This window comes from Heterocephalus glaber, unplaced genomic scaffold (assembly GCF_053883595.1).
Source record: "Heterocephalus glaber isolate CG9 unplaced genomic scaffold, H.glaber_assembly_v1.0 deba00001442, whole genome shotgun sequence".
Classification (NCBI taxonomy): Eukaryota; Metazoa; Chordata; class Mammalia; order Rodentia; family Bathyergidae; genus Heterocephalus; species Heterocephalus glaber.
Genome location: NW_028258296.1, coordinates 2,932,593 through 2,955,962, shown reverse-complemented (window position 1 = coordinate 2,955,962; position 23,370 = coordinate 2,932,593). Strand labels below are relative to the sequence as shown.

Below are 23,370 nucleotides of genomic sequence, written 5' to 3'. Positions count from 1 at the left end.
CCAGATGGGAGATTTTCTTTTGGGTAAGGAAGGTCATAAAGCTAAGCTGGGACAATGGAATGACCGACCACATTTCTTTTCTGTTATCAATATGGCTGGGCTCTAAGTTGGAGAGGCTTTTCTTCTTTAGAGTCTTAAAACACGAGTCTAAGTTCATCTGCAAACTTCAAGGCAGAAAAGGTTGCAACTCTATTCTCATTTCCAGTTTCTTACATTCTGTTGGTTATAATCATTCAGTATGTGATACTGATTTAAAAAATTCAAAACTTGCCATATTTAGGTAGATAGTATTTGGTTATGAAATCACTGGGATTCTTCCTTCCATGCATGGTCATTAGCAAAAGAATGCTGTTTTAGTTTTTAAGTGCTGGGGACCAAACCGAGGGCTTCATCTGTGCTAAGAGGAACTGACACCTTGCTACACTCTGAGCCCCTAAACCTGTTCTAAAAGGATCCTCAAAAAAATCATTTCAGTGAAGTAAGAGCAAATAGGAATTGTGATTACTCTTTCTATAACATGTCAATCATTAGGAGAAATAATATTAAAATTCCCAAATACTTGTATGAGAGCAATATTCAGGAATAATATTGTAAACATTTTTAATAAACAGCAGCATAAAATAATCAGTGTTTAATATCATCTCTTGTGTATGAAATACAAACACATATATCCTTGATATAAAATAGCCTTTGTGTCATTACAATTCCATGCTTCTCTACTTGAAATGCCCATAATAACAAATCAAAATTAAGTAATATAGTGATTAAGTGCATGCAGTGAAAATAAAGGAAAGATATGGCAAGGTGAGAAATATAATTACTGCCATTATATACTTGAAGAAAATCTATACTGAATTAAAAACAAAGGAAACAAGGAAACAGACCAGATATAAAAATGCAGATATATTTTCATTTCTGTGATACAAACCATAAACATAGTTTTGTGCAAAAAAAGAATCTGAAAAATAAAGTCATCTTACAAAACATTGTCAACAAGGCAAAAGATATTTTTTCAGTCTGTGAAAAAAAATACTATTTAATACAAAGGGACTGTGTTTTGCAATATCACAGTGCTCTTAGAAAACACATTATTACAAGTGGTTTTGAAATTTAGCCTGCTTACTGTAATGATTTCAGTTATTACAAACTGCTTCAAAAAGTTATAGTTCTTTATTTAAAAACTAACTTGAATTTATTTTTTAACCATGAGAATGTTTTTTCAGAGAAGTATTTTACTGGCTCACGGAATGCTAATTTCCCTTTAAGGGACTTATAGAAAAACTCAGATTCACTGAAGTTGTATTTACTTAAAATAATAAATACTCTTGGAAAAAAATTGATTGTCATATGATAAAATTGTGGTTTGAAGCTTCATCATTAAACAGTTGCATAGCAACAAAAGGACTCAAATATTCTCCTTTACTAAAGTTAAGAAATGTAACGTCTGACTCAGCTTATTCATGCCACAAAGGTACGATCAATGTATCTCCCAGTAAATCTGAAGGCAGCCAATTCTTTTGAGTTCACAGTACCTATAAGTTCATGTTTGCTGTTTGAAGACGCAGGCTTGGGAAAGTTGCAACACATTTTGGTAAACAGACTGCCTTGATTTTTTTTGCACTTAATTGTATTTTTAAAAACTGGAAACATGAAAGTGTTTCAAATTATCTTATACTCTGCTCACTAGATACCATATCCAGGAATTACTTTGCATCCTCTTTGTCTCTTACAGCTTTAAAATAAAAACGAGACCAGGAGACATTGTTCATAGGCTAAAGGAGTTGTTAGTTTTCAACAGGCCAGAAATCAAATATGAAATTCCTTTCTATAGAACTTGGAGGCCATAAGAATTCTAAACTTGGCCCACGAAGGTGCCAAGTAGATGCCAGGAGAGGCACACTTGATACCTTCCTCCAGCAAAGGCGGAAAGGATCATGTTGCTTGTTTACCATTTAAAGAATTCAGTTTTTCATAGCCTTTGAAATGAGAACCCAGGTATTGTTTGGTAGAAAGACTGTAATGTTTTGCAAAATAGGGTATACTGTCTTTGGACAACTAACTACAAATAAATCTTGGGGCTGGAATAAAATCTGTGAACATTTCTACACAGAAAAAAAAAGTGAGAGACTGTTTCCTGGTCATTGGTGTCCTCGTTGGGCATCCCACTGTCTGGGGACAGTGATGATGCCACCTGACACTCAGCACTTGCCACCGCGGCTGCAGGACATGCTGCTCTTGTCCGCAGCCACACCTCTACCTCACAAATGTTACTGCTCTGGGCAGGCACCGCGGAGTCCCCTAGGGAACCTTGTTCCGGCCCCAGGGGTGCTGACCTAGGCTGAGGGACCTGTTTCCTGACCGTGCCTCCTCTGCTGCCTCAGCAACGTGAACAGTGGATCAAGAATCAATTCTAGCAGCCACCTCCAGCCTGGGTCGGGTCCTGTGCCCTGTGTTATTGGAGAGCTTATGTAAACACAGTGACAAGGGACACTGTGGGAGAGGCATCGTGATCAGAAGAGGAGGACTTCAAAGAGGCACACACTGCACCCGCAGAAAGCCCCATATGGAGGCGCTCCAGGGCACGGGACACTTGTGCTATGGCTCATTTCCATCCCAGATTTCCAACTTGGTTACCATCTTCTCGTTGCTTCCATACAGACATGCACAGAGTTTAAATCGAATCAGCATCGCTCCGAACATGTGTCCTGAAGAAGGGACAGCAGGTAGACAGTGCTACGGTATATACATTCCGGGAGGGAACAGGCGTGGCAAGGCAGACACAGCCTCGTGGACGTTCCTTTTAGGTTCGATGCCTCCTCACAGGGTTCTCCTCTTAGCTGGTTCAGTTTTCAGACAGGCAACCGTGCTCCAAGCCCACGCCACAGCACACCGGGAGCGTGGGTCCCTGGTGTCTTCCTGGCTGGTGCCTGTCCCACTGGGTAAGACACAGCTAAACTTCACAGAAGATACTTGTTGCAATGTCTGCTAAATGAGAGCCTTACTCAATAAAAACATTTGAATATAAATCTCTTCTACAGCTTCCTAGCTTGTCCCGCATACCACATTTACAGAAGTCGCATGTGTTACAGTTCGGCGGAAATCATGGACTCGCTGTGCCCGTGAATATTGGCGTCTCCGAGCAGAGATGGCTGCTTGGAGTCTATTTTGTAGGGCTTTTGGGCCTTGTTGCCGAACACCGCGAGGCCCATCCCGCCGGGGTGGCTAGGGAGGGACAGGTGCGGCAGGAGAGGGATGTTGGCTTCCTGATTGGACCCCGAGGAGGGCAGACTGGTCACGTGGCCGGTGCTGGTGGAGCCGCTGGCGCTGCTTGGGGAGCGGCTCTTGGGAGGGGGGCAATGCTGCATCACCCTGGGGGGAGCCGTGGGCTGGTAGTGGGCGGCCGGAAAGGCTGCGTAGCCCGGAGGTATCGGATATCCGTTGATGGGGATGAAGCGCTGGCTCTGAGGTATTGGAGGGCCGATGAAGCCGGCGATCTGGCCCTGCGCGGGGAGGCCCTGGCTCGGGAACATGTAGCTGGGGAACCTGGGGTTGCTGAGGTTGCTCACCGGGCTGGCGCTCAGGGACGTGGTCTGCGTAGTGGCGTTGCCCCCCGAGGGCGTGGTGGAGCTGGTATGGCTGGACAGCCCCTCCCAGGAGCGCAGGCGGACGTGGATGTCCTTGAACCTGGGCCTCCGGGAGGGCACCTCGTGCCAGCACTCGGTCATAAGGCTGTACATCCGGGGCGGGCAGTCCTCGGAGCACGGCAGCAGCTGCCGCTTCCGCACCATCTCGATCACTTCCTGGTTGCTGAACCCGTAGTAGGGCTGGAGTCCGAAGCTGAAAATCTCCCACAAGACCACCCCGAAGGACCAGATGTCGGAGTCGGAGGAGAACTTGCCATACACGATAGCCTCGGGGGGCATCCAGCGGATGGGCAACAGAGACTTGCTCTGCACGCGGAAGTAGTCCGCGGAGTAGATCTCGCGAGAGAGCCCGAGGTCCGAGATCTTGACGTGCAGCTGCTCCCCCATGAGGACGTTGCGGGCGGCCAGGTCCTTGTGCACGAAGAAGTGGCTGGACAGGTACTCCATGCCCGCGGCGATCTGCACGGCGATGTGCAGGAAGTCCGCATGGTCCAGGCTGGACTTCACCGTGCCGTCCTCGTCGCTGCTGCAGCCCACGTCCGAGTGCGGGGAGCGCATGATGAGGAACTCGCGCAGGTCGCCCTGGTTCAGGAACTCGAAGAGCATGCAGGCCGGCTGCTCCTGCGTGACGGCGCCCAGCAGACACGCAACGTTGGGGTGGTGCAGCTCGGCCAGCAGCGAGGCCTCCTGCTGGAACTCGGCCCACTGCTGGGGGCTGCCGCAGTCCCTCAGGGTCTTGATGGCCACCAGCTGGGCGTGGTCCATGCCCGGGAGGTAGAGGTGGCCCTTGTAGATCTTCCCCAGCGCGCACTCGCCCAGCTCCTCCATGAACCGCACCGCGGACAGCGGCAGCTCTTTGGCCTTGCTCTGGAGGGAGGGAAGGGAAAACGTGGGTTAAGACATTCCCCAGGCAAGACGTCCGCGTCTGGAAGGAGGGGCCCACCGGAAAGGCCATAAATAGATCAAAACCGTGGGCTGAGACAAATGGTGATGTGTTTCCTTGTGTTTTCAGCAAAGTAAATCTTACCGATCATTATAGTTTTGTTTGTAGTAGCAAAAGATTAGAACTAACCTAAACGTGCCCTGGAGGAGGCTGATTAAACAGACTATGGTGGGCCTGGGGACGAGCACCTTTCTTACAGTCGTGAAGAGTGAAGATGTTTTCTATGTGTTGCCGTGGAGAGTTCTCCAGTCCTATTGCTCGGTCGAAGATACAAAGCAAAAGAATAGTGAAGGCTGTGCGCTACCTTATGTAAAAGGAGACAGACACCGCGCGTCTCTGTTTCTTTGCATAGAATCGGAGAAGACACGCAGGAGGAAGCAGTGGTGACGGGGGGATTTTCACCTCGTGCTTTTTTTATGCTTAGAAATTTCTGAACCAGGTAAATAATCTACCAATTAAAAAAACTGAATAATTAATTAAATTAAAAAATATCTGGCTGAGGAGCCGAGGATTTAGCTCAGTGGTTTCGCCACCTGCTGTGCAAGCGCAAGGACCTGAGTTCGATCCCCGGTACCAAAAAAATAAAACACAAAACATATCTGGCCAATCTTCTCATCAGACTCATCAGAAAATTTCTTCTGCAATGACAGGTGTTTCCACTGTTCTTCCCTTTGCTGACAGGGTCTGGCCCTGCTTCTCGCCTGCCCTGCTGGGGACGGAACCCCAGCCTTAGGACTAAGCCTCTGACCCTGGGCTTCACCTTCGGACTGCACAGGAAGGGGGTGATGAGGAAGGTTCTCAACTGAACGAACTCGTGGCACTCACACGGTTTTACCCTCCCCCCACTCCCCACAGGAGTATCCCAAGGTGACTTTTTCTCCCTGCATGCAGGTGAGGGATGTTACGGTTTAGATCTAGACCCTTCGCAAGCCATCGTTCACTCACAGGTGGGACCTGCAGAAGGTGGTTGGATCACGAGGCTGACAGCAGACTGCCTGCCAGGGGCGGGGCCTGGCTGGAAGAAGTGTCGCTGTGGGCGGGGCCTGGAAGGGTTCCTCTCCCTCCCAGGCTCCCCCCTTCTCCCTCTGCTTCCTGTCCGCTCTGAGGCGAGCAGCTCTCCTCTGCCAGAGCCTCTGCCGTCCCGGCCTGTGGTGGAGCCAACCAACTATGGACTGAAACTTGACACAAAATCAACCTCTCCTCTTTTAAGTTGTGGTTATCCGGTATTTTGTTCCAGCAACAAGAAAGTGACTAGGACAAGGAATTTGAGTAATAATGTTTGCACGTGGTGTAAACAAATCCAGCTGATGCAGCAGTCGTGACCTGAACAGAATCCCTAGGCTGCGGCTGACAGAGAAGTGTAAGAGACTGACACTAACACTCCTTTTGGGAAGATGGGAATTGGAAATGAACCCATGCAATATTAAACTGCTTTCATGAGGAGCTAGAAGCACCACCCTCTTCTCCCAGTTGCTTGAGATTAACCCACAGACAGCATGGTGTAATTCAAACCAAGTGAGCTTTGAGCTCATACAAATCCAGGTTTGCATCTTGTATTGCTGTTTCCTGTTAGTAATAGTTAATGCTCCCCAGCACTATGCGCCGAGCACTTAGCAAACCCTAACTCACTTAACTGTTCGCGGCCCGTCCTGTTCATTAGCGGCTGACCTTGGGCGACCTTCCTAACGTCTCTGTGCCTGAGTCCATATCTATGCAATCCTATAATAAGTACTTTGCATGGTTGCAGTAGGAAATAAATACAACAGTGAATAAAAGTGATTTTCCCCCCACTCAGAGCTCTTTAAATCATTTTTCTTGTCCTTTTGAGGGAAGAAGTTGACAAAGTGGAGTCAATGCAAATGATTTACATTTGCAGCCTTCAGCAGTTCTAGAGTCTTAGAGAATTCCCCGTGTTATTAAAAACTGCTTCAGTGTCTTCCTGGTAACCCATCTCTGTTCTCCTGTGGTTCTGACTTGTTTTCTAAAATCCTTTAACGTGAGAGAGGATTCCTGTGGGGCTGTGGGTTGCGGAGCAGCTGAGTGGCCACAGCCTGCTGCTCTGAGGATTCGGGGAGACGAGGATGGAGTCGAGGCTGCGGGAACAGACGTGGCGAGCGGCCAGGAGAGAGAAAGGGAGGAATTGGGGCCCGGAGACACAGCCTGGGTGTCTGGAGCTGGCTGTATCCCTGCCTCCAAGGTAAGCAAGCTGGGTTCATTTCTGGAAGAAAAACTCTATCTTTTGCCATTTTACAGATGAAGAAGGAGGCTTGGAGGAAGGGTGGGGAATTTTCAGGGGTGCTGAAAAAGCTGGCCTGCACCCCAGAGACGTCTGTCCCAGCCACCCTGCTCCGGTGGACACCAGGGCGGCCTGCTGGCTTGCACACCGAGGGACACACACGCACAGGGTCCTGAGGCCTGGCCCAGGCGCCGCCACAAGGTCCATGAGCTCAGGGCCGCGACTGTGGAGCTGTGAAGCGTGCAGTGGGGAGGCGCACGCTGCCCAGGTGCCGGTACCTCGCCGATGACACTGGGGCCCAGCCTTTCTCTGCCCCACACAGAAGGTAGCTATCAGGGCCACAGTTTCCCAGAGCCCCTCAAAACCAGACTCAGGGTCTGCTTTGCAAGGACGCAGAGGGAGCACATGAAATGGAGACTGTACGAAACCTTTCCTCTGAACACCTGTGAGGCAGCCGGCAGGGAAACGCCCAGGAAAGTTACCCGTAGCTGGGTTTCGGGGAATCATTTACACAGTGATCTTCAATTCTCTAAACGCTCAAGTTACTTGGCACAAATGAGTCTTAAGTATAGAGCCATTTTCAAATTTTACATAAATCCTGAACTAGTTAAAAAATAATAAAGACCCTTAAAGAAGCAGTCAGTAGACTGTGGGATGACGGCAGGAAATTAGCTGTATTGTTGAGGAACAGATGGTTTATATTACACAAACCCTTTAGGCTAAACTTGTTTAGGTCTGGCATATTGTAAATTATATTTTAGTAAGGAAAGTGAAATGACCCCCCCTTGACCCCAGCAGGGTCTGTCTGCTTGAGCCGGTGTAGTGGGAAACTATGAAAGAAAATGAAGTCATAAAGTCTTGGCAGTTCGATTTTGGCTCATTTCAAGTTAAGGGGTTATAAATCTGTTTAGTTTTCGTCTGACAAGTGTTTGTCACACAGGGATGTACAAAATGTAAAGAAGTGTAAAATACATAGGCGGCCCAGGGCCAAGATAAACCAAGTACAAAGGCACACAGGAATGGACGGCCGGGCTCCTATCTCTCTATCACTCCTTCCATTAGTTGGTTGACAAGATGCGCCCGGTTTATTATACACTGAGAGGCAATTAAGTACCTTAAAGCTGAACCAGGCTTTCAGGGGAAATGTTAACATTTTTACTCCTCAACGTAAACACATGTGTGCCTCAGCGTGGTTTTGGAAATTATATAATTTTTGTTGGGGGCGTGGATAAAAGTGGACATGGGAGCAGATACCCTGGGCAGAGACCTGGTGGCACTTCCTCCTCTGGAAATTTATGGAGAGCGACCTCGTGGGGGTGGAAGTGAGCTCTGCACTGCAGGAGGGGAGTTGGCCAGGTGCAGCGGCGGCCGGGTGGCAGGGAGCAAGCTCAGCTGAGGTGGGCAGCTCTCTCGCCTGGGGTAGGTACCAGGTGGTCATGTGTGCCCTCTTCCCACCTCTCCACTTCAGACAGGAAAGCGGGAAACCATCGGTCTGATTTTTAAATAGGGCAGTGAATACAGACGGGTAAAGAAATTCCATTTGACCCAGCTATTCTTCTAGGCGTCTTCCCGAAGGAGTTAAAGACGTCATGTTACAGTGATCCATGCACACCCATGCTTATAGCAGCACAACTCACAATAGCCAAATCTCAGAAACTGTCATCAGCAGATGAAAAGACAAAGAAACTGTGGTATTCACACACAGTGGAGTACTATGCTGCCACAAAGAAGGGTAGACTTGAGTCATCTGTAGGAAATGGATGCACCTCGAGACCATGACGTTAGGTGAAATAAATCAGACACACGAGCTTAGATATCACATGGTTTCTCTTACGAGAAACACAAAATACAAACAAATTAAAGAGCAAAATAAAAGCTAGATAAAGAAGACAGGGAAACAGAACTTTTACAAAATGGCAGGGACCATGAGGTGGAGGAGGAGAGGGAAAGGGATGAAAAGGAGAGTGAAGAGAAGTTACGTTTGCGCAGCAGCTCCCCGTGATGGGTGTGACCATTACGCATTGAAAAGAAGCAGCCGGTACAGGGACTGCCTTTGGGCCCTTACTACAGTCTCAGGTGCAGAGACCCTGGACAGGGCCCTCCTGGTGGAGACGTTCCCCACCAAGCTGCGACTTCCTGCTCACTTTGCTTGCGCGATTACACGAGGGGACAAGCCGGGGCCTTCGCCGTGGCCGCCAATACCTGTGCAGCACGAAGCCAGCTGCGCCCATCCCCTCCACTCGGTCCTGCCTGGAAGGGCGGTTCTACCGCGTGTCCCACGGGCAGCAGACGAGAAGCAGCCACGGGAGGCCGAGCACAGCCCCGACTGTGGGAGTGTCCACCTGCCACGTGGGGTGATGACCAGGCTGACCATGGCCCTTCCGTCCTGGGCTGCTTTGGGGAGGGGCTCTGGCATCTGCAGAAGGGCAAGCCCCATGTCACGGTGTCCGCCCTTGCCCTATTGGAGGCACGGGCAGGCAGACCCAACCCTCCTGAAGTTAGAGCAGTAGGCTTGGAAGCAGGGGGCGTCATGAGGCCCTCTTTCTCTTTGGAGCCACAGTGCTGGGCCCCGCGACACAGGCCTGGCCCACCTGGAGACCTCGGTGGAACACAATCGCCAGGCCCGGCTGCGTCTCTGGTTCTATAGGCCTGAGGTTCCCTGTGTGGAACAGCCCAGGTGAAGGGCTCCCGACCCGGAGACCCTGCTGGGAAAGCCACTGGAATAGGGACATGGCCTTCCGGACAAGTGTTTAGCAATCTGAGTCCCTGTACCAGGAGTGACCAGGAGTGACCAGGATGTGTCTGAAGAATCCAGTTGAGCTGTTCTAACACAGGTGGAGGAAATAAATCTGGTCAAAAAAGTGCTTTGAAAATGCAGGTGGAAGAAAAGTGCCAGAATCACTGACCAGCAATTACTGGGTTTAATTTCAGGTTCTGACATATAAATCTTTCAGCTTGGCATGGTGGTGCCTGCCTGTAACCCCAGCTACTGAGGAGGCTGAGGCAGGAGCATCACAGGTTCAAGGCAGCCTGAGCAACTTAGCACTTCGAGAATGAGACCCTGTTCAAAATAAAATACAAAGGGGTGATGATGTAGCTCAGTGCTCCCTGGATTCAATCCCCAGCACCAGGAAAAAACTGTGTAACATGAGTCATGCCATCAGTGTGCTCTGTTTTCATGTAGAGCCCATCATTTAGGGTTTATTTAGTAGCTGTTGCATCAGCCAGTCAACCGATACGGCTCCTTCTCCATGCCAAAGAGCATCTGCACAGACCAGTGCAGGAGGCGGCCAGCATGGAACAGCCTTGCAGGAAGAGCCTGCTCCTGCCCTGACGCTGTGACCTGAGCTGACTAACAAACATTAAGCTGCCCTGGGAGCTGTGCTTCAGCTGTGAGGTGTTTGGGATGTTGGTGTGTTAGGCGTGCATACTTTGCATGTATCAATGCCTGTCCGCCCACAACAGACCCATGAGAAGGGCCACCGTGACCAACCGCAGTCTGCAGCTGGAGAATCCCAGGGACACAGCAGCTCGTGAGCCCCTGCCAGTCCGGCTCAGGTAAACTCCAGAGCCGGCCTGGCCGGTGACCCTGCTGTCCATTCCATCCTCACCATGGTCCTCTGAGATTCATACCACAATCTCCCCATTTTAAGGATGGAAGCATTAAGGCTCGGTGAAATACTTCACCTAGAAAACACAGCTGTGAGATGGTGACGGCAGGATTCCAATCCGAGTGTGTCTGACCCCAAAGGAGGAAGCCCGGGGTTTCCCCTGGATCTGGAAGGGGTCCCCCCGTGGAGCCTGAGGGTGACAGGTGTGAAGTGGGATGCTCAGCGTGCAGGGCATCTGGTGCCTGAGCTGGCTTGGAGGTGGCCACGATCCTGCTGGACTCCAAAGGTCTTTCCCTTCCTCGTGTATTCTACTAGTTCTTAGGTAAACAGCATTACATTTGCAAAACAATTGGCTCCACTCATGAGCAGAAATACTACACTTTAAAAGGCAAGAGGCCTCAGCCATTTTACTCTGGGAGGTCATGGCCAATTCAAAGGTTCCAGCTGAACCAGTGCCTTCTGGCTTATGCAATCCAACTCTAGAGGGAGTTTCAACCCCCAGTTTGCTGCCCTGGCTCAGAGTTCAGCTGCACTCCTCTGGAAGTGATTTAACTCCTGAAGCATTTCTGTTCTGTAGAATGCAGCTTTCTGAGAGTTAGTTTGAATGTTTGGTGGCGACCAGGGTGGATTCTTCGGTGAAGTTGCTTGAGAATGTCGAGGGGAGAGGTTCTCTTCTGCTTGGAAGTGGACCCTACAGATGCCAGTGATGTTGGCGCCAGCCTGCCCACCAGGCACTCCTAACAGGCTGGGAAGTTTCAGCCGGGCTGGGAAGCCAGGCAGGAAGCGACACGGAAGTCTCAGGCTTCTGACCTGGGTGGACCCGGATTCAAGTTCGTGCTGCCTCTTGGGAGCTGTGAGTCTTTGGGTAAATCCTAATCTCAAGCCTATTTTTTCACCCCCCAAATCAGGTTCACATTTGTACTTGCTTCATGAGGTTGTGATGAAGAATCCCCCGAGGTAAGGCAGCATTGTCTGTGATGAAGGACTCGCCCGTCATCAGAGCCGTGAGATGCTTGTTTTCCACACAAGAAAAGCTTCTCTGGACGCAGGTCTGAGCTGAGGTTGTACCCTGGCTGCTCTCCCACCCCCTCTCCACCTGATGGGTGTATCCGGGTGTGAGCAGGGTGTTAGCAAGGGGATTTATGCTACCAGGACAGACACAAGGAATACCAGCGCTGCCCAGAGCACTGCGTGTATAATCCTGGCTGTCCCCGCCCTGGTTAATGATGGGGCCGCCAGATTTACAGCTTCCTGCTTAACCCACACTGTCCTGCACGTGGCCACGGCTTCATTAGATTTATAATCATCACCACCACAAAGGCAGCAGGTTCTGGCCACTGAACACCTGGAGACGCCAGACACGCTCCCAAGGTGTCAGAAATATCCCTTTCAAGTGCTGTTTTTGTCCTTCGCAGGTGAGGGAATAAAGGTTCAGAGAAGTTAAGTGAGTTATTTGCCCTGATCTCACAGTCAGCAGACAATGAAGCCAAGGTCTGTAATCCTATCTCCCTGCCTCTAAATCCTAGCTCTTTGAAGACTCTTAAAGTACTGCCTAGGAAGAGGCTAAAACAAAATGTGGCTGGAGAGGTAAGTTAGGCCAGATGCTGGGGACTCTTGGATGTCGGGATGAATTTTATAACCTGAGGCTGGCCACTCTGGGTTGGGGAATCATTCTACTCATGGGGGACAGGGGATGAGATCAGCAGGGAGAGAGGGGGAGGATGGCCAACACAGAGGGTGCTGCCGAGTGGTCAGCAGAGGAAACCAATCTTGGAGACAGGAGGAAGCCAAGGGAGAAAGCATTCCAAGATGGCGGTTAGGAAGAGCAAGTGCTCCAGAGGAATTAGAGAGGAGGAAGCCTTGGAGAAGGTCCCTGATCAAGTGACATCACTGGTGATTCCCAGAGGCCCAGACCCTGGAACGGTGTGAGCTTGGGAGCTTTGGAGACGCTGGCTGTCAGGACGAGTGGAAAAGTGCTGGGGTGGAGTCAGGGAAGCAGCAGGACATCTGGGGAGGTCAGGGGTTCCGAGGGGCTGGGCGGAGGCAGCCGTGTTGCTGGCCCAAAGGACTGGTGCAGGGAGTCAGGGCAAGCATTAGGAGTTCAGCAACTGCTGTGGCCGGGAAGGAAAAAGCAGATGCCCTGCCTGGGAGAGGAGGAACAGAGGCCTGGCAAGATCCAGGAGAAAGGGAGACAGAGCGGTGAGCAGCCTGAGGAGCAGCACACCCTGCCTCCTGCCTCACCTGGGCTCCTCGCGGGCCAGACGTCCAGCCGAGCTCCCCCACCAGGCTGCCCCTCTTCGTCCCCAGGCTCCTGCACGCGACCTCTCTGTGCCTGACTCCAGGTGGGCGAGTGCCCGGGGCGCTGGAAGGGGAGACTCTGCCCCCACCCCAGGGGCAACCCCCCGCTCCCTGGTCACCCCAACGCGCTGCATCAGAAGGGTGCTGCTTTTCACTCACGACAGCTTGGGGAAGCGGAGGCAGAGGAAGGAGAGAAAGGGAAAGAATCAGAAGGGAGGGAAATTAGGCTTTTCAGGCTCCTCTGAGAAGGTTCATTTTCCAAAGGACTTAAAAACACACATACTTCAACTGCAAAATTTGTAAAGCAATCTTAAAAAATCTTGCTTCGTTCAGGGACCACTGGAGGATTAAATGGCTTGAAATCTTTTGCTGATCAAACTAAAAGGAAAATAAACAATCAGCCTTTGCTCAGGGGCCTACTTCTTTCCCTGAACAGCTGAGAAACAGCTGGAGGAGGCTGGGCAGCATCAGGAGTCCTGGTGTGAGGGGCACTGGGCACAGCGTCTCCATCTCCGGTCTGCGGTGGCTCAGCCTCACCGTGCCTCTCTGGCCCACTGGCTTCCTTTCCCCACCGACCAGGGGGAAGCTGGGCCTCCTCAAAAGCCTCCCAGGCTGGCCCTGTCTGCCAGCCTGTCTGTGGCCACCCATTGTCCCCTGGAAGGGTATCACTTTCTAATCTCCCGGGAGCCGCCTCCTCCTCCTAATCTAAACGCTCAGGGGAAGACTAGCAGAGCAGCAGGCGAAGAAAGATGGAAACAGATAGCTTAAACCCCGAGGGGCACATTCATGTGGAAAACACAAACTGGAGTCTCCGAATTCTGAAAACTAAAGAAAGGGGGTGCACACCAGCTCCCACCCTTTGTTCCCAGACCTTTTCATCTGAAACTCCTTTCCATTCTTCCCTGCAGTGTTTCTTTCCGGGTTCTGCCCCCTCTTCTTGTGTGCGTCCTTCCTTTTAGGTTTTATAGGTGCACGTGGCGCTGACCTCTCAAAGCAGTTTTAGAGATGGGCTGTTTACATCCAGGAATTTTCTTTAAGGTCTCCAAAGCCCTTTGTGCCTTTTCCAAGAAAGGCTCTGGTAAAAACCAAAACAAACCGAAGAGCTCTGATTTGATCAAATCTCTCAGGAGAAAAGGAAAAAGGAAAGTTCGCATTTATTTTTGTTGTTTCCTTTTTTCTCCCTTAACTCAGGCAAAGGCCGAGCCATCTGGCATCCAGCCTTGCTTGGAAAGGGCTCGAAGGCTGCGTGAGGCTTGGAGACTCGGTGATGCGGTAAAGTTCTGCCAGGCTCACCCACCTCTGAACTGGACGGGGGCCGGGCTCAATGTCTGCTTTGCCAGGGCTCTGGGAAAGCTCATGCTGGCGTGTTTTACATTTTTCTCTGGCCACGGGGAAGGGCGCTGTCGTGAGTCCTGGGGCCGGGGCTCTGTCACTCGGGCACAGCGGTGCCTGTTTCCCCTTTCGGTGTTCTGAAGCCCGGAGTCCTGTGGTCACAGTGCAGACTGACCAGAGCTGGGCAAAGCTGGCCAAATGCAATCACGCTCAGTTGTTTGCCAGGCTCCTCCCCTTTCTATAGAATCCACTCTGTGAAAACCTTATCAGGGGTCAGCAAGAACAAGGGCTTTATTTAGGGTTGGAAAACCCTATAGTTGTATTTTTTCTCCATCAATCATCGCCTCTGACCCTGAACAAGACAATCTGTTTGGATTTCCGTTTCCCTGGCTGTCCAACAGTGATACTAGCAGCTACCTGGTATAACAGCTAGGAGAATTAAGTGAGATAAAGGGTATAAAAACCCTGAAGTCATACTTGGCAATTTGCATTAATCAATATATATCTATTTTCTCTATTTAAGCCCAAAGCTGAGCTCTTCATCTGAAACACTGTAAATTCAAACCTTCACGCCTTTGGAACGTCATGTGTCATTAACAAAACAAATGGAGGCGCTCGCTTTGGCAGCGCATATACTAAACAAAACAAATGGAGGTAAGACAAGGGGAAATCTAAGCCTCCACCAATGCCTTCCAGCGGAAGTGACTCGTCCATGGTTCCCGCCACAGAAGAGGGGGCATTGCTACCAGTGTGACTTCCGTGACCTACTGACCGGGGCCCGCCCCAGCCCAGGCCCTCAGCATCAAGGACAGCAGTGGCAGGGAAGACCCTGCGGAGCGACAGCTGCCGCAGGAGAAGCTGTGAGCCAGGGGATGCCAAGGGAGGGTGTCTGAGGTGCTGGCCTGGGATTACCCACGCAGTAATGCTGAGCAATAAGGGCTCCTCGTGATGGGCCATTACACGCGGTTGTGTTGTAAAAGACCCAATCAAAAAATGGGCAACCCTAAAGAATAGACACTTCCCAGAAGAAGTGCAAATGGCCAAGAAGCACATGACAAAATGCTCATCCTCACTGGCCATCAGAGACATGCAAATGCAAACTACACTGAGTAATCATCTCACCCCAGAAGGAGCAGCTATCATCAGAGAGTCTTATAACAACAAATGCTGGCGAGGACGTGGGGATGAAGGAACTCTACTACACTGCTGGTGAAAATGTACCTCGTTACAACCACTATGGAATTCAGCACGGAGATTCCTCAAAAGACTAAAAGTAGAGATTCCACTTGGCACAGTATTCCCCTTCTAGGTATCTTCCCTGAAGAGTTAAAATCATCATAGTACAGGGATCCATACATACCCACATGTTTATAGCAGCACAACTTATAAGAGCTAGATCTTGGAAACTGTGTATATCCATCAACAGATGAATGGATAAGGAAAATGTGGTATTTGTACAGAGTGGAGCACTATACTGTCATAAAAAGATAATCTTGAGAGATTTGTAGGTAAATGGATGCAAGCTCAAATATCATAGTTTCTCTTATGTGAGAAACACAAATAAAGAACAAAACAGAAAAGAGATAAATAAGAAATAGGGAGAAGTACCAATACTTCCCCAAGTTACAAATTCGATATATATATGTTCATTGGTTTCATCTATATTATTAATCTTAGTTCATTGAAAAGAAAGATTTGTTATTATCTGTTTCTTTTTTGTAAGAATCTTTTTGCTTTATGTCTTATACTCTGAGTAACTACTTTGAAGATACACAGTATAGTATAGTAACTTCTGTTATTCTCTTATTATTTGATTATGAAATTCTATTTTATTTTTTCATAAAAGAAAAAAAAATTTAAAGCTTTCACTGCACATGCAGATTGGCTTGCTAGATGCTAAGATATCAAAAGATTGAAACCCCACCTGTACCCGCCTCCCAATCCACTGTATGGCTCTACGACCTTCAGGGTGGGTAGTTGTTTTTTTTTTAGGGCAGATATTCACACTTGTCAAGAGAATGTTGATTTTGCTTGAGACAAAATACTTGCAAATGAATTTTTAGCATTTAAACAAACCCTAAAACTTCACCAACAAATATGATTTTATAATACCAAAACTATTTTCAAGACTTTTAAATTTAAACAAAAGTGTCTGAACAGCAAAACAAAACAAAATAAGAGGGCCAAGAGTCCCAATTAGGCAATTCCACTCAGTAGGCAAAAGGATTAGCTGATTTAAATATGAAGATATTTTCATCCTAAAGTTTTATTATGTGGGCCAAAAGAATGATACGGTCAGTAGCTCAGAGAGAAGATACACATTTGCTAAATGGTTGGTACTCCAGAGCTATGGAAGGAAGAGAAGACAGGGTCTGGAAGCAAGAATCGCAAACTGTTTCAATGCATCTCTTTGCCCAGAGTTGGCCCAAGCTGCTGGGCTCCTGGGGGAGGTGCCACCGGATTTGAGCTCCCGGATGTAGCTCAGGCTCCACCGGAAGGAAGGGCAGTGACCCTGGGTCCTTGGCAGCACCCTGGTGACCCACGTGTTGAAAGATGTGGATGAGCAGCAAAAACAAAGTGGGTTGATTCAGCACAGAGAGGGGAGGGCAGACCCGCTACCCTATAACAGCACCCAGAGAGGCTGGAGGGCAGCCCTCTCCCAAAAGTCTTAGAGGAACAGGGTGGGATTTAAGTTAAGTATAAAAAGGATTTTTAAATTGTGGTAATATATATGTTATAAGTATAAAATTTTCAATCTTAACCATTTTTAATTATACACTACAGTAATTTTAACAACTAAGGGCACATTGTTGTGGCATAAAACGGATCTCTCTTGGTAGTGAAGTTTGTGGATAATGTTGGATCTCTCCCTCTTTCTCAGTTTGGTAGGAAGATATGGAATTCCCTTCTTAGAAATTTTATAATACAGCCTGCATTCTGAGCCCCGAGGGCCAGGTGAGATGAGCCCTAAGGGTCCTGTATGGCCCCAAAACTGCACAGTGAGGCCATAGTCAGGCTGCTCAGCAGCAGTGCCCACACTTAGGAGAGCAAGCTAGAGCTGCCTTGGGCAAAGCTAGACACTCGGTCAGTCTCTGCGCTGCTGGAAACGGACCCTGGGGGTGTCAAACTCCGATTCTGTATGGGTTGATTTTATTAGCATGGGAGGGTGACAGTGTTGGCTTTCACTGAGGCCCTGGGCAAATGCAGCTCCACACTGTTGGCTTTACCTTGGGCTTGTATGCGTTCAGCATGGACATCTCCACGTTCTGGCCCCTGACATGTTTCGGCTGCCTCTGCACCGGCGGTGATGACGACTTCTGGTTATTGCGGCAGACACAGATGAAGAAGAAGAGGAAAGCAATGGCCAGGGGAATGGCCACACTTGGCACCAGGATGTACAGGATTTCCATCTTATTCTTCTCCTTGGAATCTTTCGAGTCTGGGTGCAGAAGGGAGAAAGAGCGAGTCACGCTTGTTTCCATGTGTACCATCACACTGCACAGTTTAAAACGAACTTCTATTCTCCTAGACACACAGAATCAACATCAGAAAAAATACACTGCTTATTGCACTTGGTTTCTACCGAGTCTCGACAGAAATTATTGAAGTTTAAAAGTTTTTTTGAACAGGAACATGATGAAGTATTTTGGGGTACATGGACCCTCCTCTGATGTTGCCTCTTTTGAGCAGCAAACCTGCATTTCTCTGACACCTGAAGAGTTAAACACCAAGTGAGCCCATTGCTGCATCCGGGAGACTTCCTGTGGACCACAGGGCTCTTCCTCCGTCGGCCGCCATCTTGAGGAACCCTGCCCTGGACCTGGCCGGCCTGGACGTACAGGGCCGACCTGCGTCTTCCAGAATCAGCATTGCCAAAGCATCCTGATTCCAGTCTCCCAAAAGCCACTGGCCCAAGAATATGGGGGTCTGAAGTTAGGCAGTTCCATCTCGGAGGGGTTGGGTGACCCCCAAGCAAATCATTCCTATCACGGCCTCGCGTCCTCTCAGGGCAGAAGTGAAATGAATGTTGTGGATGGTGTCTGCAATTCCCTCCCGCACAGAAGCACCATATAACTCGGCACTTGCTTGAAACCCTAGAATTCTTAAATGGTTTCATATGAACCAAGTAATTATGAGTGCTAACACTTTGAAGTGCATTTCTGAAATCCTATACAGGCACTTTCCTATTGCTTGGCAAAGAATATATGCAGAGAAGGATGTGAGGTATGCTTTTCTTTTTATTGGTTTTATTCTGACCCTTAAAACTAAAACCTTAGGACAATATTTTCATTAGTGAATTATTTGAGTGGTAAAACAAACACGAGAAGTATAGGATGGCAATTAGAGAGGTTACATAATGCCATGACCCAACCACCAAGATCAGCTATCTTTTCTTTAAGAAAACCCAAAGTGTGAAAATAAAGATTGACACAAAGCTCAGCGATGATTATTTACTTTACGAAAGAATTAATATGCATCCACCCAGTTATCCATCCACTCCTTCAGTAGGTCAATAAACAAGCACTACCATGTGCCAAGCACTAGCATAGGTACTGGGAATGTAAAACTAAATACAATGTAAAAGTAAACACCACATGTCCTCTACCCTCTTGCAGCTCATGGTCTTGCAAAGAAAGAGAAAAGATAATCACAATATACGGTTTTAAATGCTGCAATGGAAGTATGAATGCAAAGATGCAAAGATTGGAGAAGTTCCTCTACATAGGAGTTTGGGCAGCCCGCTGTATGGTGCCCATGTGCTCAGAGGAGAGTTCCTCCATGCATGGCGGTGAGAAGGACAGGGATCCGAAAGACCGGACCAACACCGAAGCTTTGAAAGACATGCTGCTTTTGACCTGCATACCTTACCCACTTCGATGGGTAAATATATAGCCTAAGCATTGTTGGTGACCACAGTAATCACTGCTAGGTGCTCCAGCAATGGTTGTATCTGCATGTCTGTGGACGCATAGACAGGAATTATGGGAGAGAAAGTGTCTGCCTCAGGGCTTGAAGTGAGCACACCACACACACACACACACACACACACACACACACTCACCCATATTGGTCACCTTTCTGCCTCTGTGACAAAAAAGCCAACATAGAGGAGGAAAGATGCATTTTGGCTCACAGTTTCAGTACAGTCCACTGGCTCCATTGCTTTGGGCCTGTGGGGAGGCAGAAACAACATGGCGGTAGGGCGTGGTGGAGGAGAGCTGCTCACCTCACAGCAGCCAGGAAGCAGGTGAAGTGAGAATGACAGGAAAGGGCCAGGATGAGTGAGAGTCCCCAAGGTCATGCCCCCAAGACCCTCCACCTTCAACAAGCACCCTCCAGGTTACCATCACCTCCCAGTGATACCATCTGCACATGAGCTCATCCATGGACTGACCCACTGTGAAGTAAGAGCCTCATGATCGGTCACTTTCCAGAAGCCCCGCCTCTGAGGACAGGATTCTGGAGAAATTTTGGATCTAAACCATAATGCACCCTGTGCATATACTTCACGGACAATGTGGCAGAACAAGGAAAATGCATGGTCTAAAGTCCGCAGCCTCAGAGTACTGCCTTTGTCGTTACCTATGTGGACTTGAACTGGCACTCAGGGGCTCTGAAACTCACCTGTCAAAGGGGAAAAATAACACTCACTTCATCCAACTGTCGCGCACACTAAACAGAGCAATGTGGAAAACACATCTGTTATTCCCTGTTGCAACTCAATCACTCAGTTTATCTTTAGAGTAGCAGGAGATTCTGGGATGGACGTCTGGGGCTGGAAACTCAAAACAACCTTAAGCAAGAAACCACCTCTATGATCTCCATTTCCTCCTTTATTTTCGGAATAATAATAACACCTGGTCCCTCAATCCTTCTTGGTTCATGTGAGAATCACACGAGATAATGCTCACCAAAGAACCTTGAAAAATTGAAAATTGCCACACGGCTGTTGGATGCTGTATTATTAACATGATAGAATTTCTCAGTGTCCTGAAAGGGCGGATTTCTGTTGTTATTCTTGGATTTTTGGTGAAATCATTACGAGCATGACGATTACAAAAGGAATGAGGCTAATTTAGTACTAATGTGAGGCTAGTCATTTTTCTAGCCTAGGTCTTTTTAGCAGCAAGAGAAAGTAAGGGCTCACCTGTCTGGAAGACAAAAGAGTCTATTTGCATTCGTTCCCTATCAGGTTATTCTTCTCGGAAGGCCTTTTATTGTCAATGGGCGGTCTGGGACAGATTCCCCCCGGCAGGCCTGCGAGAGAACAAACTTCAAGAAGCTAAATCCTTTAAACTCAGTCAGACCTGGCTCCCCATCCTCACTGCGGACACAAGAGGAGCCATCTTCTTGCCAGATGAAATAAGCAGAACAATACGCGCTTATGTGGGAGGTGACAGGGAACCGATTCAGGCCTATTCTGAGTCTGAGGCCTTCCAGGGCCTCTCTCTGCATTTGGCCAGGAGAGGGTTCAGTCTCTGGCTGTTAAAAGCATTGAAAAAGATATTTTACAGAAGAATGAGCCTCACTCATGGAAACTGGAGTAAGGGCCCGAGTAATTTCCCTGTGGTGCTGAAGCCGAGCCCTTGTGCAGGCTGGGCAAGTGCTCTGCTACTGAGCCACACCCCATCCCTTGCTCCTCTTTCTAACCTGGCACTTTGGCGTTTTCTCAATTTTATGCGCAGAGACACGGAGGCTGGGAAAGGGTAGATGAGATGCCCAGACTGCAGTAGGAGACTGGGTTGGAATGCAAGTCTGTCTGCCGTCAGTGCTTCTATTCTTCCTGTATTACATTACTAACACGAACTGCCCTAAAATATCGTGTGGGATTGTTCTTCATCATTCTCTAGCAGTCAAGGAGCACTAATCTCTGGTGGGGATTGGGTCCATTTTAAGCCATCACATTGAACAGTGGGCATTATTCTTTCTAGTCACTTGAAAGGGTAATGGGGACTTCTAATGCATTGCAGAGAAAATTGGCTGAAAATTCGAATGGCGAAGATTTTTAATACTTTGAAATAACTGTTTAAAAGTTAAACACACATATAAGTTACATGGAGTTCAATGCTTGAGATTTTTGAAACCAATAATTTAGTCCAGGTCACATGATTAATTTCCTTTTAAAAATCAGCAATTTGGTATCACAGTTCACATCTGACATTCCTGTTTTATTTTTACAATGATATTCAATACTTTGATTAGTAATTAAATATAATGGAGAAAATACTCCTTTCTTACCCTGGGGCTTAAAGCAAGGTAAACATGATTTCGTATTCAGGAGGTACTTTGGTAATGTGAAACATCATCTGGGATATTACTTTGAGTTAAAACAAGAAAATGCCCTAACTTTAAACATAGAAAAGGTGGGAAGAAATCTTATAGAACCTTAGAATTCAAAGGAAATGAAACAAGTTTAAATTATGATCTTGTCTGAAAAAATTTAAAAACAGAAAATAACAATCAGTACTATTTGAGAAACATAAAGTAAGTGAGTCTGTGGCACACAGGGCCCTGCCCTGGTGATCTGCAGCCCTAACCCTGGAACCCCGGGGAGGAACAGCATGCTCAGCTTTTGGCTGGCAGGCTGGCTGGGCCTTCACTCCCTTCGCTGCATGATGGGAATACTAAGCAAATGACCTCCTACCTTACATATTCGCAAATGAACTCTTTTACAAAAATGCCGACAAGGCTGCATCAGTGATTAAGCTTTCTCTGCGGAAGAAAGTTTTCATTACAGAATGTTGGGGTAGCCCGTTTGTGGGCACTCGGGGAAAACCTTTGTCCCTGGAATCTATGTGTTCATGCAAAGTTTCTATACAGGGTCCTGGTCCTCCTTTCTGAAAGGAAAGAGTGGGCTAATCATTTTTTTTCTAATAATTAAAAAGATTTTTAAGTATAAAAAAACACAGAAGGAAATTTACCATCTTAGCTGTGTCTAATTTTACAGTTCAGCAGTATCAAGTATATTCACATGGTTGTGTAGCAACCTCCAGAACTTTCTCAGCTTGCGAAACTGAAACTCAAATCTGCTGAACAACTGTCATTTCTCCTACCCTGCCCTGGCAGCCGCAGTGCCACTTCATGTCTTATGACCCGACTTTTCTAGTTCTCATACAAGGGAATCCCACCGTATGTGTCTTTGCGCGACTGGCTTATTCTACTTGGCACAGTGTCCTCAAGGTTCATCGTGTTCCAGCATGGGATGGGGCTGCCTGCTTGGTAAAAACTGAGTGATGCTGTGCTGTTGTTTTCTCTGTCCACTCAGCCACTGATGGGTGCTGGGGTTGCTTCTGTTGTGGCCAAGGCTGTGGCGAATGGCCAGGGCCTGTGGGTCTGGGGGGCAGGACCTGGCTCATAGGCTGAGGCCCTAGGTTTGATCCTCAGCACTAAATAAATCCTGCTTTTGCTTTCCTGTCTTTTGGAGAGACAGCGGGAAACACGCTTGCTGGTAATTCTGTTTCTGGCTTTTGAGGGAGCTCCATGCAGCCTTCACAGCAGCTGCATTTAGCAGGAGACGGGCTTCCACCTCTCACACTGCTTTCTGCCACCAGAGCTCTCTCTGGGGCTCTGATTTGCATTTCTCTAGTGGTCAGTGGCCCTGGACATCTCTTCACATCCTGCTTGGCCATCTGTATATCTTCTTTGGAAAAACATCCATGTAAGCCCTCTGCCAGACTTTTGATTAGGCTAATCTTTAAATGTGACAAATCTAGTAGGTTTTATAAAATTAAATCTCTTTCATTTTCTTTTCTTTTTGGTACCAGGGATCGAACTCGGGACCTTGCGTTTGCGAGGCAGGCAGTGGAACCACTGAGCTAAATCCCAGGCCTCTTTCATTTTCAATACAGTGGTAGAACAAGTACATTTAAACTTCAGCAAACATGGATCAAGTCTCATGTGATTCAAGATATTCTAGAAAAGACAGGGGCTGGATTGTAACATAATTAGATGAGTTTGTTATTCACCACATGCCTTTACCTAATAATCAGCAAATCAGCATTGAATTGGGATGGACTATGTTTAGGAACCTGCCTACTCAAGATTACCATTAAAGAGAATACATTTATCAAATTAAAAGAGGCCTGAATCTAGAAAAGATTATTTACAGAAACGAAATTTTAGAGGACTGTACACAATAATCTAAAATAATAAACCCAAGTCACCAATTGAAAATTTTTTTTCAGGTACCAGGGATCAAACTTGGGTCCTTGCGCTTGCGCAGCAGGCAGCAAAACCACTGACCTAAATCCCAGGCCCCGCCAATTGAAATTTTACACATAGATACTATAACTTGAGATGAGGTTA

General features: G+C 48.0%; 1 protein-coding gene across 5 annotated transcripts in view; it reads right to left on the bottom strand.

Moving 5' to 3' along the window:
* Nucleotides 1-888: 888 nt before the first annotated feature.
* The window catches only part of Ror1 (ROR family WNT receptor 1), a 302,418-nt gene continuing 279,936 nt past the window's right edge, over nucleotides 889-23,370 (bottom strand). For all 5 annotated transcript variants that reach the window (XM_021255603.2, XM_087212843.1, XM_087212844.1 and 2 more), the window contains 2 exons: nucleotides 17,292-17,503; nucleotides 889-4,511 (listed from right to left, as the gene is read on the bottom strand). In XM_021255603.2, coding sequence (XP_021111262.1) covers nucleotides 3,084-4,511; nucleotides 17,292-17,503 — 1,640 coding nt within the window. In that variant the 3' untranslated portion in view covers nucleotides 889-3,083. The remainder of the gene's footprint in view (nucleotides 4,512-17,291; nucleotides 17,504-23,370) is intronic.